This window comes from Barbus barbus (assembly GCF_936440315.1).
Source record: "Barbus barbus genome assembly, chromosome: 31".
In the NCBI taxonomy this organism is placed as follows: Eukaryota; Metazoa; Chordata; class Actinopteri; order Cypriniformes; family Cyprinidae; genus Barbus; species Barbus barbus.
The window spans coordinates 575,389-590,000 of NC_136759.1; the positions used below are offsets into that span (position 1 = coordinate 575,389).

The 14,612-nt window shown below is 38.5% G+C and overlaps 1 protein-coding gene across 1 annotated transcript; it reads left to right on the forward strand.

Moving 5' to 3' along the window:
- Positions 1 to 1,651: 1,651 nt before the first annotated feature.
- On the forward strand, positions 1,652 to 8,830 carry LOC306851334 (proteasome subunit alpha type-6-like). Its single transcript, XM_079387494.1, has 7 exons — positions 1,652 to 2,038; positions 2,355 to 2,449; positions 3,620 to 3,701; positions 3,775 to 3,930; positions 4,015 to 4,193; positions 5,576 to 5,670; positions 5,763 to 8,830. The coding sequence occupies exons 1-7, from the start codon at positions 1,963 to 1,965 to the stop codon at positions 5,818 to 5,820; spliced, it is 741 nt and encodes a 246-aa protein (XP_079243620.1). The 5' UTR covers positions 1,652 to 1,962; the 3' UTR covers positions 5,821 to 8,830.
- The last annotated feature ends 5,782 nt before the right edge of the window (positions 8,831 to 14,612 follow it).

Sequence of the window (14,612 nt, forward strand, 5' to 3'; positions counted from 1 at the left end):
GTTTCCATGATGTTTTGGTTTTTCCTTGTGACTGAATATGAATGATTGTGGATAATGTGTGAGCAAGTGGGGTGTTGATTGATTGGTTAATGAGTATGCTCCCAATTATTATGGATTTCTCTCAGGTGTGTTTGTCATGTGTCCATGCCATGTGATGTTCTATTTAAGCTGCGCCTGTACCAATAAACGATTGACTGTTCTCACTGCAGCCTGTGTGTAGCATGTTTATTCTGTCTTAGCCGGTATCTAGTCAAGCGCTGTTTAACACTTGCAATTCCGATTTTGTGATTGTGACTTTATCCCAAAATTCTGAATTTAGTTCTCACAACTGCGAGAACTCCACTTTTTAGCCACTGGATGTAAAAAAATAAATAAAAAGGGTAATTGCAAGTTGATGCCTCGCAATTCTGTTTTTCACAAAGTTAGAATTGCTTTTTTTTTTTTTTTTTTTATCACAATTAGTTTTTATTTATTTAGTGTAGAGTGGGGAAAACACCCCCTATTGTTTTTCCCAAGATGAAGTCAAGATACATGTTTATTGTAACTATGGACTAGGTTGAGGAGCGTGATGTAGAGGTTTTCATCATGAAGCTCACACTGGTGATGAACCGGAGACAAAACAGATTTCACAGTAAATCCTCTCATTTTCAGCAGTAAGAAAGTGTTTTAAAGCTTGTTTTGTAGAACATCACAGTTATAGATGATATGGGAACAGCTGGGCCTGTAGATAGGGAGTACATATTTAATAAAAATATCATTATATTCACAGAATGACATTTTTCTCAAACATAGTCTGTGGGGTTAAATGCCCCCGGGGGAAATGGGCAATTACTGTATTTATTCTGTTCTGAACATCAAATCCTTAGTTTTCCATCAAATGTATTCAACCTAGTTGATGGAATCAAAATATTTGGACTTTATATTTAAAAATGACCTCAAGATAGCATCAGGTAGCTAGCCAGTTAGCATCAGCTAACTTTTTTCAAATAGACTATTATAATTTTGTAATCCATAATTATTGATTTATATGTGAGTAGCACAGGTATATTTGTAGAAATAGCCAACAATACATTGTATGGGTCAAAATTATACATTTTTCTTTTATGACAAAAATCATTAGGATATTAAGATCATGTTCCATGAATATATTTAGTACATTTCCTACCGTAAATATATCAAAACTTCATTTTTGATTAGTAATATGCATTGATAAGAACTTCATTTGAACAACTTTAAAGGAGATTTTCTCAATATTTAGATTTTTTTGCTCCCTCAGATTCCAGATTTTCAAATAGTTGTATCTCAGACAAATATTGTCCTATCATAACAAACCATACATCAATGGAAAGATTATTTATTCAGCTTTCAGATGATGCATAAATCTCAATTTCTCAAAATTGACCCTTACGACTGGTTTTGTGCTCAGTTCTTGTATCTCAGTTGTATCTATGGCATTTTGTCCCATAGAAGGGGTAATTTTGGTACAAATTATTTTTTTGTTAAAAATCTAATAACATGAAAACTCTGGACATTTTTCATACTTGGTTTATAATTGTATGTCAGTGTCACTAAAACCATGATAACTTTTCTGAACACATTTAAACCTTAAATGAAGAAAAAATGACACAGTCCTTAAGGGGGCGTTTTCCCCACGGAGGGTATATTAATGATGATCGTGACCATCTGAAAATTGAGCTCGGTCTCATGAAAACGCGTATAAATAGTTCAATTAAATGTGTATGTGATCCGCAGTTGATCTAGTGAGACCCTAATACCCACTGCGTTTCAGTACACGAGTGTTTTCCTGAGATCTGTGGTGTGTTGTGTGAATGAGTCGGAAGAGAAAGTGAAAGTATAAATCGCTTATTCACTCTGAACTGAACTTCCGCGGGTTATAGAGCTGCAGGATCGTGGATTTGACGGATTGAGCTGCTGAACTCGGTGTGAAGTGTGTTTCTAATCATGTCTCGAGGCTCAAACGCAGGGTTTGATCGACACATCACCATCTTCTCACCGGAGGGCCGCCTTTATCAAGTCGGTAAGAAACTCTCCGTCATCGCATGATCCTGTTTATAACTCATATTAAACTACTACCGAGGCTTTCAGATCCACTTTACTAGACTAATGCCTCTTCTGGAGCTATCTGCTGACAGATTAAAGCATACAGTGTTATGATGAACTGTATCGTCATGATGAAACTTTATTTTATTATTTAGCATTAAACCACCTGTAGGTCCAGCTTCATCATCAGAACCGGTTTAAGATCAGAGCTAGTCTTTATCAGTCTATCATAATTCACTGAATATCACCTCGTGTGTTTGTGCTCTATTGAATGTGATGGATCTGTTGGACAGAATATGCCTTCAAGGCCATCAGCCAGAGCGGCCTGACCACGGTGGGCATCAGAGGGATGGACTGTGCTGTGCTGGTCACACAGAAGAAAGTCTCGGTAAAACACATGACAAACCTGTTTTAGTGTTCAGTGTCTGATTTCAGTCTGGAACAGCAGCTCAGATGCGTTTACAATCAGATTCTAAAGTATACGCACATATAACACAATATAATGGAGAGAAAAAATTCAACAAACACAAGTACATTAAGAACTAACGGAAGAAGCCTAATATGCATTGAGATGGAGTAAGCAGAAGAACCCATACAGATCTTTATAGTGGATTCTTCAATTATTGAAATATGAAACATCTGGTTTCATCACATGTGCTATACTGGATGCAGAATACACATCTGGGAGGGATCTTAATAAACCTTCAAACTGATTTTTGTATAATGTGCTATAATTTACTTCAGCAGCAAAAACCAACACAAGTAAAAGCGTGACTGTTTTCTGCTTCATCGCTGGGTGTTTACTGCATCCAAACACAGAACATTATAGATTCTGTGGAAAATATATATTTTGTAAAGTTCTTGACATGAAATGCAGTTTTTAAACCTATTTATCCACTGCTTTGAAAAATATAAGTCTAATATGATATAACTTAATATTTAAGTTAATATAAGTTTAGATGATAAATACAGACATTTGAAAAATATTGATTCTTAATGAAAAAACTGTGATGGAAAGTTTTTATTGATATTTTTGAACTCCGCATCATCGGATTGGCTAATATCAGGCCTGCTGTGTATACCATCCTTTAAAACTAAAACGATTGTTTTATAAAAAAAAAGAGAAAATTTTTTTTTTTCTTTTGGGCAGAGAAAACTGATCTTTCTGAATAAATCTTTTGAGCGTCTCGTAGCATTTCTGAGTGTGTTTGTGCAGAGATGCTGTGATGCTCTTGAATTACGCTGAGCTGTGAGTGTGTGTGTGTGTATCTGTATCTCTGTGTGTGTCTATGTCTGTATCTGTGTGTGTGTGTGTGTGTATGTGTCTGAGTTTGTGTCTTTGTCTGTGTGTGTGTGTGTGTGTGTGTGTGTGTGTGTTCGCGTGCCTGTATCTCTGTGTGTGTGTGTGTCTGTATCTGTGTGTGTGTGTCTGTGTGTGTGTGTGTGTGTGTCTGTATCTGTGTGTGTGTGTGTGTCTGTGTGTGTGTGTGTGTCTGTATCTCTGTGTCTTTGTCTGTGTGTGTGTTTAAGCGTCTCTTTCTCTTTGTCTCATGTTCAGGACTCGCTCCTGGATGCATCTACAATGACAAACATGTTTCGTCTCACTCCACGGATCGGATGCGTCATGACCGGACATTATGGTGTGTGTCTCCTCTGTCAGATAATTCACACATGTTAGTGTAAGTTCTCACATGTGTGTATGTGTGTGTGTAGCTGACAGCCGCTCTCAGGTTCATCGGGCCCGTGTCGAGGCGGCCGAGTGGAAGTATAAGTTCGGTTATGACATCACTGCGGACATGCTGTGCCGGCGTATGGCGGACATCTCTCAGGTTTACACGCAGAATGCAGAGATGAGGCCGCTGGGCTGCTGTGAGTCACGCTCTCCTCGTCTCAGCTGTGTTCTGATCCATCACCTGTTCCTGATCCTCTGACCTGATGCTGTGTGTTCCTCAGGCATGATGCTGATCGCCATGGACCCCCAGACGGGCCCCGTGCTGTACAAATGCGACCCGGCCGGGTACTTCTGCGGCTTCAGGGCCACCAGCGTCGGGGTCAAACACCACGAGGCCAGCAGTTACCTGGAGAAGAAGCTGAAGAAGCAGCCGGATCTGCCCTACGACCGGGCCGTGGAGGTGTGTGACACAGAAATACATGCCAAATCAAACACGCTTTCCACAGAAATATTGTGCAGCACAACTGTGTTCAACATTGATAATAATCAGAAATGTTTGTTGAGCAGTAAATCAGTATATTATTATGATTTCTGAAGATCATGTGACACTGAAGACTGGAGTAATGATGCTGAAAATACAGCTGCAGATCACAGAAATACATTACACTTTAACACATATTCACATAGAAAACAGCTGTTTTACATTATAATATTATTTCACTATTTTTACTGTATTTTATCAAATAAATGTAGCCTTGATGAGCAGAAGAAACTTCTTTCAGAAACATTAAACAGGGCAAAACAATACTGATTCAGTCCATCTTTTTCAATCCACTGCAAAATATATTTCAAGCTTCTGAAAATCATTACTAACACATGTGACCCGTGCTGGCAAAATGAGTTGGAATGAGCAAATTGTCTAAAATTATTTGTTTATTTTCACATTCTCCATTAAAATACATTCAAATTGATGATGACTTCGGACAAGAAATGACTGAGCTACAGGCGTTTGAAGACGATCAGATCTGATTTAGAGAAAAATCAAGTTTAAGTTTTCTGGCGATTCCAAAGTAAAATCATCCAGCAATGTTGCATACTTTCCTCCAATTCTTTTCTTAGTAATAATTACTATATTATCTGTCACAATATAGCATTTTTTTCATTTTATCTGTTATTAAAAATAAGAACAAAGATGCAAATAATGTCTGATTAACATTGAGACAGATCTATATGAAGACCTACTGTAATGCATGGATCCTGCATCCGCGACCGCTCGCTCCTCATGTGAATGATCATAATTGATGCACAACTGTGGGTTAATAGGTTAATAACGTTTTAATGTCGGTAATAACTTCACCACCAGCAGCGCATCTAATATTCTCTCCGAGTTTCCATGTTCACTTACGAAAGTTAGCCATGGTTTTAACAAAAAATAATCATGGTTGTTGTAGCCATGGTAACCGCAAATTAACCATATTTTTGTTACTTCAAATAATAATATACAAAGAAGTATTAAGATAATATTTTTTTTGTGGTTATAAAAACAAACCTAAGCCAACAACAGCCTTTAAAATGAATCCGTGTGTTCATTTCATGTGCAACAAAGATGATCTATTGATCAATTTGAATTTATTTATTTTTATTTATTTGTCAATTAATGGTAATTGAATAACGTATCACAAGTGGCTCATTATAGTAAAATATAGGCCCAGAAGGACATGATTGATTAATCAGAATCAGGTTTTAAACAGTGTTGGGTAATAATAGCGGTAATAGTTCAGATGCTGACGTTTGGCATCAGTGTGTTGCTTTATTGTATTATGTTTGTCTCTTGTCCTCTAGATGGGGATCTCGTGTTTGTCTTCTGTGCTTTCAATGGACTTCAAGTGCACTGAGCTGGAAGTGTCTGTCGTGACCAAAGAAAACCCCAAATATAGGTACAGAGAGAGAAAGAAGAGCAAACATGAGCACAGAGAGAGACGGTTTAACATCATCTGTGTGTGTGTGTGTGTGTGTGTGTGTGTTTCAGGACTCTGTCAGAAGCAGAGATCGAGCATCATCTGGTGGCAATCACAGACAGGGAGTAACTGTCAGGTTTACCATGTTTTGTCCTGAGAGAGTGTGTGTTCATCAGTCCTCCGCTCATGTTTGACTGTATTTGGTGTGTGTTACTACTGAATGACAAATCCTCATCTAGCAGCAGACAGTCCACTAATTATCAAATAAAACCATCATTTTGTCAGTCTAAACAGCCTCTGAGTGATATTCTCACCGTCTGATCCTGCACTAATGTCATGATGAGCTCAGATCTGCTGTTTCTCCAGCTGGAGGCGCCACAGACTCACTCTCAGTGTACCGCCTTCTCTCCTGCAGTGTTTGATTGTGCTCCTCAGTGTGTCTGTGTGTGTGTGTTTGTGTGTGTGTGTGTGTGTGAGAGTGTGTGTGTGTGTGTGTGTGTGTGTGTGTGTGAGAGTGTGTGTGTGTGTGTGTGAGAGTGTGTGTGTGTGTGTGTGAGAGTGTGTGTGTGTGTGAGTCTGTCTGTGTGTGTGTGTGTGTGAGTCTGTCTGTGTGTGTGTGTGTGTGTGTGTGTGAGTCTGTCTGTGTGTGTGTGTGTGTGAGTCTGTCTGTTTGTGTGTGTGAGTCTGTCTGTGAGTGTGTGTGAGTCTGTCTGAGTGTGTGTGAGTCTGTCTGTCTGTCTGTGTGTGTGTGTGTGTCTGTGTGAGAGTGTGTGTGTGTGTGTGTGTGTGTGTGTGTGTGTGAGTCTGTCTGTGTGTGTGTGTGTGTGAGTCTGTCTGTGTGTGTGTGAGTGAGTGTGTACTGTTATTCCCTACAGTGTGTTATAGGAACCAAATGTCCCCACAGGTATAGTAAAACCAGTAAATTTTGACCTTGTAGTGACATGTTTTAGGTTCCTATAAGGAAACAAGCTTGTAAATCATACAGAATGAAGTGTTTTGAATATAAAAATGCCTGAAGTTTAGGTGTAGGGTTGGGGTAAAGGGGATAGAAAATAATGTATGCAGTATAAAAACCACGACGCTTGTGGAATGAACCAACACTGAACAAAATTATAAACGCAACACTTTTGTTTTTGTCCCCATTTTTCATGAGCTAAACTCAAAGATCTAAGACTTTTTCTATGTACACAAAAGGCAATAGTCAGTATCTGGTGTGACCACCATTTTCCTCACGCAGTGCAAAACATTTCCTTCGCATAGAGTTGATCAGGTTGTCCACTCCTCTTCAATGGCTGTGTGAAGTTGCTGGATATTGGCAGGAACTGGAACACGCTGTCGTATACGCCGATCCAGAGCATCCCAAACATGGGATGACATGTCCGGTGAGTATGCTGGCCATGCAAGAACTGGGATGTTTTCAGCTTCCAGGAATTGTGTACAGATCCTTGCAACATGGGGCCGTGCATTATCATGCTGCAACATGAGGTGATGGATGAATGACACCTCTCCAAAGTGCCAGACGCCATAGAATGTAAGCATTTGCCCACTCAAGTCGGTTACGACGACGAACTGCAGTCAGGTCGAGACCCCGATGAGGACGACGAGCATGCAGATGACCTTCCATGAGACCGTTTCTGACACTTTGGGCAGAAATTCTTTGGTTATGCAAACCAATTGTTGCAGCAACTGTCCGGGTGGCTGGTCTCAGACGATCTTGGAGGTGAAGATGCTGGATGTGGAGGTCCTGGGCTGGTGTGGTTACACGTGGTCTGCTGTTGTGAGGCCGGTCGGATGTACTGCCAAATTCTCTGAAACGCCTTTGGAGACAGCTTATGGTAGAGAAATGAACATTTAATTCACGGACAACAGCTCTGGTAGACATTCCTGCAGTCAGCATGCCAATTGCACGCTCCCTCAAAACTTGCGACATCTGTGGCATTGTGCTGTGCGATACAACTGTACATTTTAAAGTGGCCTTTTATTGTGGCCAGCCTAAGGCACACCTGTGCAATAATCATGCTGTCTAATCAGCATCTTGATATGCCACACCTGTGAGGTGGATGGATTATCTCGGCAAAGGAGAAGTGCTCACTAACACAGATTTAGACAGATTTGTGAACAATATTTGAGAGAAATAGGCCTTTTGTGTACATAGAAAAAGTCTTACATCTTTGAGTTCAGCTCATGAAAAATGAGGGCAAAAACAAAAGTGTTGCGTTTATAATTTTGTTCTGTGTATAATGATATATAGTGTGTGTGTCTGTGTATGTGTCTATGAGAGTACGTGTGTGTGTGTGTGTGTGTGTGTGTGTGTTCACCTTCTCCAAGGTCTGTGTGTTTTGTCCATCTGTGTCATTCTGGAGGATTTAAGTCCAATCTGTCTGTCTGCTTCTGCAAAGTGCTGACAGACACACAAGAGATTATCAGAGAGACAGACAGCCGATGATGATGATGATGACGAGACACACTCATCACATGCACTCTCCACTCACAGCAGAAACACTAGTTACACTTGTAAACTTCAGCTTTTGCTGAAACGATACAGATCCAATTATACACTTTTAAATTCTGAGTCAAAGCAGAAACATTATCAATGCATTTAAAGCAGTCGCTCGCCCAAAGATGAAAATCTGTCATTTACTCTGCCTCATGTTGTTCAACACCTGCATGAGTTTCTTTCTTCTGCTGAACACAGAAGAAGAGATTTGGAGGAATCGACTCCCATGCTATTTTTCAGAATGTGGAAATCAGTGTCTGCTGTTTGCTTCCCAGCATTCTTCAGTCTTTCTGTTGGTTTGTGACGTCTCTGAATGAGGGTTTAATTAACCTGCAACTGCAGAGCAATGAATAAACGTCTCATAGTAAATGAACCACAGTTTGATATACGATTTTTATGTGTGTGATTAGAATCACTCGTGTTATCAGGGATATTATCATGAACTAAAACCATAAGAAAAAACATGAGTATTAATTGAAGTAAAATAAACAAGTGGATAGTTAATTTTCAGTGGCGCCCCTGATCGTGTCGGAGGATTGTTTTGTAATCAAGGCACAGTGTCAGGAGAGTCACAAAGAAACATTTGTTGAAAGATGAAGCAGTATTAGATCTGCATCACAAACTGCAAGTAAAGGATTTCATAAATCTTTGCCTGGAAATGGTTTTTTTAATTTTTTTATTTATTTATTTTTTTTATTATTTTTATTATTTTAAGTTTTATTTTTATCAGGTTGTCAAAACACACTCACAATAGCAAGGGGGCGGTGATACTGACGTTAGCCAATCATAACAGCGGCTGATTACTGACGAGCCTTAAAGGACACGACCCTTAAAACAGCTGGTTTTAGACAGAAGGTCAGAATGAGGGTTTAAATCATTTTTCCATATATTGATGTTTTTTTTTGTGCAAAAAATCTTTATTAACATTATAAGTAAACCTCAAGGAACATATTAAAATAATAATAATAATTTTAAAAAATCCATGTCATGACCCCTTTAAAGTTGTATCAAAAATAGCACAAAGATATTTATACTCTTTTTTTTTTTTTTTTTCTTTTTTTTTTTTTTAGCTCTTTCCAGCTCTCTGTCCTGAATAGACAGCACCTTTGGAGCGTTTTCCCTGAAATCAATCACCATCTCTTTTGTTTTTGTAATTTGTAATTTAGTTTCAGCTCTGCTTCACTGCACCATTAAATAAACTTAAGAACGCATGACTACCTTGAGCTTGATAGCAAGGATAGGAAAACTGTATCTACATAACAATTATGCTTGTAAATTTGACACTCATTTGTATAGAGATTAAACATGTAGTATAGGGCACCATATAGATTAACCTTGTTCAGCCACGAGTGCAACCTCTCTCTCTCTCTCTCACACACACACACACACACACACACACTCATATATACTCACACACTCTCACACACACACATGTTGGTTTTTGTGGTTTATGGGGACTCTCCATAGGCGTAATGGTTTTTATACTGAACAAACTGTGTGTGCTATTGCCCTACACCAACCCTACACCTAAACTTAGCCCTCACAGGAGACTTTGTGCATTTTTAGATTTTCAAAAAACTTTGTTTAGTTTATTTTTAAACCAGTTTTACAAATGAGGACGTCCCCAAAGGGAGGTTTTTGGAGATTTTGTCAGGTTTGTCCCCAAAATATGGTTAAGTAGGTACACACACACACACACACACACACACACATACCTCAGTGTGTGTTTTCATTTCAGTGTTGGACATTTAAAAGAAATATATTAAAAAATTACTATTTTTTTATGTAGTACTATTTTTAATGCTATTATAGTATTTGTTATTATTTTGAATTATTTTTTTGTAGTGCTGTCAAATGATTAATCGTGATTAATCGCATCCAAAATAAAAGGTTTTGTGAACATAATACGCTATATGTGTGTGTGCTGTGTATATTTATTATGTATATATAAAGACACACACATACAATATATATATTGAATATATTTACATGTATATATTTATATTCAAATAATTGATATAATATATAAATATAATTAATAAATATACAACATACTTTTCTTAAATATATGCATGCATATGTTTATATTTATATATACATAATAAATATACACAGCACACACATATAATATAAACAAACTTTTATTTTGGATGTGATCAATCACGATTAATCGGTTGACAGCATAGTTTTTGTTTTCAGTTTTTATTTTACTTTATGTTCTGTGTGTTTATCATTTTTTAATAAAAATATTTGTATTTACCTGTAATTAATTTCAATTTTATTTGTAAAAGTTTATCACATGCATGTAATCGTACATGTTTTACTTTCTGAATCATGTTTTCTGTCGCTCACGTCCTCAAACTGAGGTTTTGTCTGAATGTTGCATGTGATCGTGCCGAGAGCTCTCTGATTGGTGGAAACCATCAGGGTCACATGACCCATTACATCACTGGATTGAGGTCAGGCCTGGATTAGACAGAATGGAGAGATTAGGAGCTGTGAGTGCTCAAAAACACTGGAGAAAGGAAAGAGTGAGAGGCATTGAACACATCAGATTTACTGATTCAAGTGAACTTTGTTGTATTTTATTGGACGTGAGCGCAGTGTTTGTCTGGAAAGAGTTTTCAAGCTTCACCAATCCAAAACAGCAAAACATTATACTTGTGTTCCAGACATTATATAACATAAAGTATATCATGAAATGAGTAACAGCTCAGAAGTGAGACATGAAACTTAATGTGAGACAGATTCATACAAGGGTGTATAGGTTTGACTTTGGCATTGGTGGGACATAACGGCAGACAACAGACATTTCATTGTTTGATCAAAATGATTGCTATGTATAATTCAGTAGAGGCTGATATGATCACGTCTCTATTAAATTCTACACTCTTGGAAATCATAACAAATGATGTCTGACTTTGGAAACCATAGTTCTCTTCTTAAATATGAAGAGCTCAAACAACAGATTAATGAATGACTCCAAAATTCACAAAAAGTTTATGGATGAAAGCTAGATTATAATATACTGCAAGTCAGTCATGCTGGCCGACGAGTTAAACATCTTCTTCGGCCGCTTCGATTGCAACTGCGGCGGTGCGACTCTGCCGACCAGCGCGTCAGGAAGCAACAGGCAGAGCAGCGATGATCCTGTAATCACCGTGTCGGAGGATGAGGTTCGGAGGGCGCTAAAGAAAGTGAACGTCAGGAAAGCAGCCGGACCTGATGGGATAACCGGCCGTGTTCTGAGGTCCTGCGCTGATCAGCTCGCTGGTTTGTTCACGTCTGTCTTTAATGAGTCCCTTGCTACCTCCGTGGTTCCCACCTCATTCAAAAAATCTGTTATTATCCCTGTGCCAAAGAACAATAAACCCTCTTGCCTGAATGAATATCGCCCAGTTACCCTGACATCCTGATGGCAAAAACTGAGAGACTTAGGAGGAGCTTCTTCCCCCAGGCCATCTTTTATTTTATTTTATTCTTTTCTTTTTTTCTACTTTTCTTTTTCTTAATATTTGTATTCTTTATAATTGCACTGTCCTTGGAGCGGATCTGACTTACATTTCACTGCTGGTTATACCCTGTATAATTGTGTATGTGACAAATAAAAATCTTGAATCTTGAATCTTGACTAATTCACTCTGAACAACGCCGGAGCCTAAGAGGATTGAAACATTTGCTAAATTAGATCAGTAAAAATAACAAACTGCAAACAACACAGACTAGATAGATAGATAGATAGATAGATAGATAGATAGATAGACGATAGATAGATAGATAGATAGATAGATAGATAGATAGATAGATAGATAGATAGATAGATAGATGGATAGATAGATAGATAGATAGATAGATAGATAGATAGATAGATAGATGGATAGACAGATAGATAGATAGATAGATAGATAGATAGATAGATAGATAGATAGATAGATGGATAGACAGATAGACGATAGATAGATAGATAGATAGATAGATGGATAGATGGATAGACAGATAGACGATAGATAGATAGATAGATAGATAGATAGATAGATAGATAGATAGATAGATAGATAGATAGATAGATAGATAGATAGATAGATAGATAGATAGATGGATAGACAGATAGACGATAGATAGATAGATAGATAGATAGATAGATAGATAGATAGATAGATAGATAGATAGATAGATAGATAGATAGATGGATAGACAGATAGACGATAGATAGATAGATAGATAGATAGATAGATAGATAGATAGATAGATAGATAGATAGATAGATAGATAGATAGATGGATAGATGGATAGACAGATAGACGATAGATAGATAGATAGATAGATAGATAGATAGATAGATAGAGTATAGATAGAGTATAGAGATAGATAGCAGTGTTACTCTCCGTTTACTCTTAAGGAGTTAATTTAACAACAAATAGTGAAAAATGCCCTCTAGTGTTGGTGAAAATGATCAGAGTTGAATTCTACATTGTTAACTTTACTCTGTTAAGCTCCGCCCTTCAAGACAACCCCGAAGACCACAACACAAGTTGTCTCGTCGCCATTTTCTTCTGCCTTGCGCCAAAAGGTAAGCTCTTTTAATTAATTTGTTAAAACATAAATTTAATATTCAAGGTTAATAATTGTGTTACTATTAATGCATAAGTTGTAGTTATTTTTAACTTTGGTTTAAGCTCGGAAAAATATCGAATAGGTATTGAATAGGCAAGTCAGTATGTTGGAGAAATGTGCTTTTTCATCTCAATGTGGTAATGATAAAGTTTAGTACTGAATATAGTCATGTATTGTCATTTCATGCAGACGTGATGTATTTTTGTGCATGTAATTGTGTGTTTCTTGAGCATGACAGCATTGTAATTTTTTTTTAAATTTTTCACTATTATAAATGTAAATGAACTCTACATAAGTGAAATATTAACACTGATTAGAGTAGCAGAGTTAGAGATAAATTGTGGTAACACAGAACAGAGTTAATTTCCCCTAGTGTTAAACTCTGGGAACACTATTCAGTGTTGAGCAGTGTTCATTTTTTACTCAAAATAGAGTTCATTTAACATTAAACTGACATTTTAACACTATGATGAGAGTCAATTTATCACCAATTCTGAGTGGGACCAAATATACCAGGGCCGAGTGTTAAATTGAACTCTAACAGAGTTAATTTAACACTGCAAAATGGAGCTCAAAGACGAACTCCAGCAGCTGAAGAAAAACACCAGCTCCTCCATCGCTGGACTTACAAGAGCTCTCAGAGAACTTCAAGAAGAAAACCAAACTCTTTGCTTACAGTTATGCAAACTAGAGGAGGACACAGAGAAAAAGGAAGTGAACTTTTCCAGACAGCTGCAAGAAATGAGAGAACAGTTACAGAAAAACACAAAAGACAATACACTTCACTACAATACAGCTCCAAACAAACCAAACTACACAAACACAGAATGCATGCCTACGACAAACACACAGACACCTGCAGCAACACAGGCCTCACCTGCCCAGCCTCCAGAACCTGATCCAGATGTTCTCCTCCTCATGGACTATCATCCACACTGGGACTAATGACCTTCACTCGCTGCGCAACAATACCTCTGATGCAGTGAGGAAAATGGTAGAAATCACCAGCAAAAAGTTCCCAGAATCCCGAATCATAATCTCCATGCTTCTCCCAAGACACGACACACCAGCACACATCATCTACAGCATCAATGCTGAAATCTCCCGTGGCTGTTCTGCACTCCCTAATGTACACCTGGCCCATCACCACCACATCGGCCTCCAACATCTGTACGATGGACTTCACCTACACAAAGACGGAGTCCGTATTTTTGCAAAGACTCTAAAAGATGCAGCCCTGGGCCGCAGTCCAGCATCACCGAGACACCTGTTACCAACTCCACTATACCACCGGCCCATTCACCCCTACATGCCCAGACATCCCCCTCCGGCCCCGGTGAGGACAGACATCGCCTGGACAAACACCGCACGTCGTCCACCACACTAGAGCCCTGACTTTTTTACGCCTCTAGGGCCGGGCTTCGGGCCAATTTCCACATCATAGTTCAGACGCGGGCCGGGCATCGGGCCTGTTTTGTGTTTCTCCTTATTTTTATATTGTAGACATCTATCGATTAGTGATGAAAAAAATTGCCGCGCTGTTGGAAACAACAGGAGACCGTGCCGCGACTGAGAGCAGCTCGATGGTGTTTAGTGTCCCGCAGCAGCAGCAGCTGAAGAGTTCTGCGTTCAAATGCACACGATAGGCTAAAGCTTGCTGCAAAACCCCAGCAAACATAACCATGAATGTGTCTGTGGGAAATAGTAAGGAGAGATTTGAATATTTACTAATAAACTAATGTTTTCTGAGTCCGTGTCGCAAGGACCAGACCAGACAAAGCTCTCAGACCAGCACTGCTTCTCACCCAAA

Bases quoted from the DNA above. Each gene is read 5' to 3' on its own strand.
- LOC306851334 (XM_079387494.1), top strand. From the start codon at position 1,963: ATGTCTCGAGGCTCAAACGCAGGGTTTGATCGACACATCACCATCTTC. The intron at 3,702-3,774 runs GTGTGTGTCTCC...GTGTGTGTGTAG, and splicing joins CGTCATGACCGGACATTATG to CTGACAGCCGCTCTCAGGTT. The intron at 4,194-5,575 runs GTGTGTGACACA...CTTGTCCTCTAG, and splicing joins CCTACGACCGGGCCGTGGAG to ATGGGGATCTCGTGTTTGTC.